This window comes from Danio aesculapii, chromosome 4 (genome assembly GCF_903798145.1).
Source record: "Danio aesculapii chromosome 4, fDanAes4.1, whole genome shotgun sequence".
In the NCBI taxonomy this organism is placed as follows: domain Eukaryota; kingdom Metazoa; phylum Chordata; class Actinopteri; order Cypriniformes; family Danionidae; genus Danio; species Danio aesculapii.
The window spans coordinates 3,915,961-3,920,960 of record NC_079438.1 but is presented as its reverse complement, the minus strand read 5'-3'; the positions used below and the strand labels follow the sequence as shown (position 1 = coordinate 3,920,960).

Here is a 5,000-nt window from a genome sequence, read left to right as displayed (position 1 = left end):
CCTTGCAGGTGTGTTGAAGCGAGTTGGAGCTAAAATCTGCAGGACACCGTCTCTCCACGACCGAGTTTAGACACACCTGGTTTAAACGAACCAAAACATGTGACCTAAATTCACTGAGAAATGGATACAAATATTCACTTTCAAAATGGGGTGCACTCAGTTATGCTGAGCACTGTAGATGGATTGATGCAGACGCGAGAGCACTGTGCGATTTGTGGAGGTGTCTTGATGTAAAGTTGAGGCTGTATGCAGGGCCGTCGCGTCCATGGAGCGACTTAACGGACTACCTAGAGTAGTCCGCCACACTCCACTTTCAAACGAACCGGGAAACGAGCCTAGGTACATTTCGGATAGCATAGTGTAAGTACACCCGTATAGTACAAGACACCCCACCCCCACTTTACGCTTTTGTCCACGACTAAATCACCGTCCCTCTTGCTCTTCACTTTCATCCGTGAAATTAAACCACTCTACTGGTCAACATGAGTTAATTATATTTGTTCTAATCAGACTTGATGCAGAAACACTTTGCTTGACGATGTTAGTCATGATTTGAATCTGATGCACAGTAATTTGTAGCTCCGCCCTCTTCTGAAAAGAGATCTCATTTGCATTTAAAGCGACAGTCACCAAAACGCCACAATTAAGATCAAAGCCTTAAAAGGGTCAGTTTCAGAGAGCTAGTAAACATTATCTGTGTGCTATCTTGAGCTCAAACTTCACTGCACACACTCGAGGGACCTTATTTTACATCTTTAGTACATCATTATTTTAAAATACATTGCCAATTGACATATTTGCGTTTCAAAGTGAACATGGCGAGATGTTTTCCTGCAGAGCCCCAGAAGTGCCGGCCCATAAGGATGCCAAGTTCATCGTGTTCGAGCAGTGCCTCCTCAGCCTCTTCGAGAAGTGTCCTGTCTGCAGCAGGGCCTGTAAGGTCCGGCCGACCCGTATGGGGACGTACATCTCCGTGAACCAGCTGTGCCCCAACTGCGAGTTCAGCAGGCAGTGGAGCAGCCAGCCTCTGATCGCCAGCACTCCTGTGGGAAACCTCCAGCTGTCCGCCGCCATTTACTTCAGCGGAGTCTCCTACATCAAGATACAGAGGGTACATTCATATGCACACACTAAACCATACGCATGCTGGAGATGCATTGAAAGGAAAATTAAGTGCGGAAACCAAGATCATTTATTTTACTAGACGAAATCTAAACCATTGAAAGTTTAGGCTGGTGTCGTCAATGCTGGATAGATGTGCGATCAGATATAGCATTAGTAACTGATGAGAGAGACGCCTGGGATGTAGTTTTAGAGAATTCCGTCATAGAAAGATCAGCCAGAAAGGAGAAATTGATGGGTTTGTGCCGAATGTACCGCGATTCATCAGCGAATTGCTCGTATGTCAGCTTATAGACAAACCAGCTGATCTTTGTGGCTTTAAAACGCTCCAGTGTCCCTGCATCTGTGGTTACACTCAGTAAACAGCGGTAAGTTCGATGAAACTGGTGACCTTAAAGGCCAATCACTGTCATTTCTGTTGAGCACATGAACACAACAGCAAATCAGGGCTGTGTATGAACGTGCTTAAATGTTAGCGGGAATTGGACACCTTAAAATTTCAGTATCGATTGGTACTGAATTCCAGTATCGTGAGACTTTAATAGGAATAGTTTCACCAGGTGTCTTCATATCTCTATTTGGAAACTAAGTGTTTTATTGTTTCCCCGAGTCTCGCAGTGTTCAAGTACAGTAACTGAATGATAAAATAAAAGTAATTAAATTAAATTAATCGTAGTTAAAGTCACAAATGGTTGCATATCCTGCGATGTGACGGTTGCGAATGATCACACTGCGATATCAATGCTCGGAAAAGTCTCATTGACCTAACATTGGACCAAACACCTTAATTTTGTTTCAGACTGTCATACAGACTTAAAGTTGGGCTCATGTACCTCAGATTACCAATCTGCCAATCACTGATGTGCTTTCATCTTACTAGCCACACCCTAGCAACCACTTACGTCACCTTAGCAACCGTCCCATAGATTTCCATTGTAAAAAAACTGCCATTGACTTTACACCGGACATAATAACAACATACAAACATGGTAACAACATACCAATTACGCTAGCACCATGCTAATTTATGCTAGAGCCATGTTAACAACATACTAATATTAGCTAGAAACATGCTAGCATAATGCTAATTCATACTAGAACCATGCTAATTATGTTAGCAACTGCCTAGCAATGCCTTAGCAACCACTCAGAACACCCTAGCAACTACCTAGCAACACTTCAGCAATGACCTAGCAACCACTCAGAACACCTTAGCAACCGTTTAGCAACACCTTAGTAACCACCTAGAACACCCTAACAATGCCCTAGTAACTACTCAGAACACCCTAGCAAAGCCTTAGCAACCACCTAGCAGCCACTCAGAACACCCTAGCAACGCCTTAGCAACTACCTTGAACAACCTAGCAACCACCTAGCAATGCCTTAGCAACCACTCAGAACAACCTAGCAACCGCATAGCAACCACTCAGAACAGCTTAGAAACTACCTAGTAACACCTTAGCAACGCCTTAGCAACCACTCAGAACCACCTAGCAAAGACCTAAAACACCTTAGCAGTTGCACAGCAATGGCTTAACAACCACTTAAAACACTCTAGCAGCATCTTAGCAACCACACAAAATACCATAGCAATTACTCAGAACACCCTTGTAAACGCATAGCAATGCCTTATTAACCGCCTAGCAACCACTCAGAATACCCTAGCAACACCTTAACAACTACCTGGAACAACCTAGCAACACCTTAGCAACCACTCAGAACACCTTGGCAACCACATAGAAACACATTAGCAACCGCCTAGCAGCAACTTAGCAACCACTCAGAACACTCTAGCAATGCCTTAGCAACCACTCTGAACCTTAGCACCTTAGCAACCACCCAGAACCCCCTATCAACCACTAGCCAGAAACATATTAGAAACATGCTAGAAACATGCTGACATACATGTACTCATCCATCTTTGCCAACTGTTTGAAACTTCAAAAATCTACTTCAGACGTTCAGACGAGGCTTTCTCAAGACCCGGAAATTCTAAACCGTTTTGTCATAAAGAAGCTCTTTTTCCGGCTCTGACTGAAAGATGGACAGGACGACTGATTTATTATTACTATTATTGTTATTGTTGTGTTAAAGATGTTCAAGGCCATGAACCTGAAGATGAACCTCTATAGTACTTTCCGAAGACATGCCAAGATGTTCCTTGAACCCACCATCATCCACAAGTGGAACCAGGACCAGAACGCCCTTCTGCAGAAGATGAGCCGGAGCCACGAGGTTGTTCTGGCGGGGAAAATGAGAGCTGATATAGCAGGTGACCTTTATCATTTACTCATTCATATTTAGTATTATCATGTAAATTATTATGTCGCAATTAATCACATCCAAAATAAAGGTTTGTTTTGACATAATATCTGTGTGTGTCAAAAGGGGGTCACACAGGTTTCTATCAAGGTACACACACCGGCAACGCAAGTCGGCAGCTATCCTTGGCACACAGCCACGACTGAGGACACTGTTCATATTTCTGCCGCGCCACAGAGCGCCATCTGAATAGTTTAGTGTTAAATAACATGCGAATGTGCGCATCTGGTGTGCGATACTTCCAACTGTCATGTGCATGCCGTGTCGCTGCTCTGAGCGGCGCATCCGGTGTGTGACCCGCTTTAGGGCCATTTAGGCAACGATATTGCAATGTGTGTATCTAAAATAGTCTCAATGCAGAATTAGATTATTTATTAAAGAGGCAAAGATAAAAATATAGACATTTTTTAATTGTTTATTCAATGATGACCATGTTTTACGTTGGATTGTTCAACTTCTATATTTAAATACCGCTAGACTCCACAGAAAACCATACAGCGCTGTTTATTTCTCTTTTATCTTTGCTCTGTCCTATTTATTTATTTATTTGGCATCTCTTTACTCTCTTAAATGTCATTTACTCACATCCATTTATTTTCAGAGACATGACGATTTATTCAAATATGTGACGATTCAAATCAATACAAATGTTGAATGAATCGTGATTCAGGTTTTGAACAGAGGGGGCGCTGTGTTTACTGTCTTAGTATTATTATGTAATGAGTTTTTATTAATCACATCCAAAATAAAAGTTTGTTTTGACATAATATTTGTGTGCGTCAAAAGGGGGTCACACAGGTTTCTATCAAGGTACACACACCGGCAACGCAAGTCGGCAGCTATCCGTGGCGCACAGCCACGACTGAGGACACTGTTCATATTTCTGCCACGCCACAGAGCGGCATCTGAATAGTTTCGTATTAAATAACATGCGAATGTGCGCATCTGGTGTGCGATACTTCCAACTGTCATGTGCACGCCTTGTCACTGCTCTGAGCGGCGCGTCCGGTGTGTGACCCGCTTTAGGGCCATTTAAGCAACGATATTGCAATGTGTGTATCTAAAATAGTCTCAATGCAGAATTAGATTATTTATTAAAGAGGCAAAGATAAAAATATAGACATTTTTTAATTGTTTATTCAATGATGACCATGTTTTACGTTGGATTGTTCAACTTCTATATTTAAATACCGCTAGACTCCGCAGAAAACCATACAGCGCTGTTTATTTCTGTTTATTTTAAATGTCTATTAATTTTCAGGGGTGTGACGATTCACTGTGAGCCAGTTGAAAATTGATTCAAATATGTGACGATTCAAATAGGTAGAATTTTTAAATGAATCGCGATATGTGTTTTGAACAGAGGGGGCGCTGTTTGCTGTTTTTATTAAATATAATGAGTTTTTATTAATCACGATTAATCACATCCAAAATAAAAGTCTGTTTGACATAGTATTTGTGTGTGTCTAAAAGGGGCCGCACACCAGAAGCGATGCTCAGCGACGGGCCGCATGTGGCACGCATTGTAGAATTCTAACATAGGTTTCTATCAGGGT

General features: G+C 42.1%; 1 protein-coding gene across 4 annotated transcripts in view; it reads left to right on the top strand.

Annotated features, from left to right (window-relative positions):
- si:ch73-389k6.1 (uncharacterized) overlaps positions 1-5,000 on the top strand; it is a 36,992-nt gene that overhangs the window by 19,404 nt on the left and 12,588 nt on the right. For all 4 annotated transcript variants that reach the window (XM_056454468.1, XM_056454469.1, XM_056454465.1 and 1 more), the window contains 2 exons: positions 838-1,111; positions 3,217-3,394. In XM_056454468.1, coding sequence (XP_056310443.1) covers positions 838-1,111; positions 3,217-3,394 — 452 coding nt within the window. The remainder of the gene's footprint in view (positions 1-837; positions 1,112-3,216; positions 3,395-5,000) is intronic.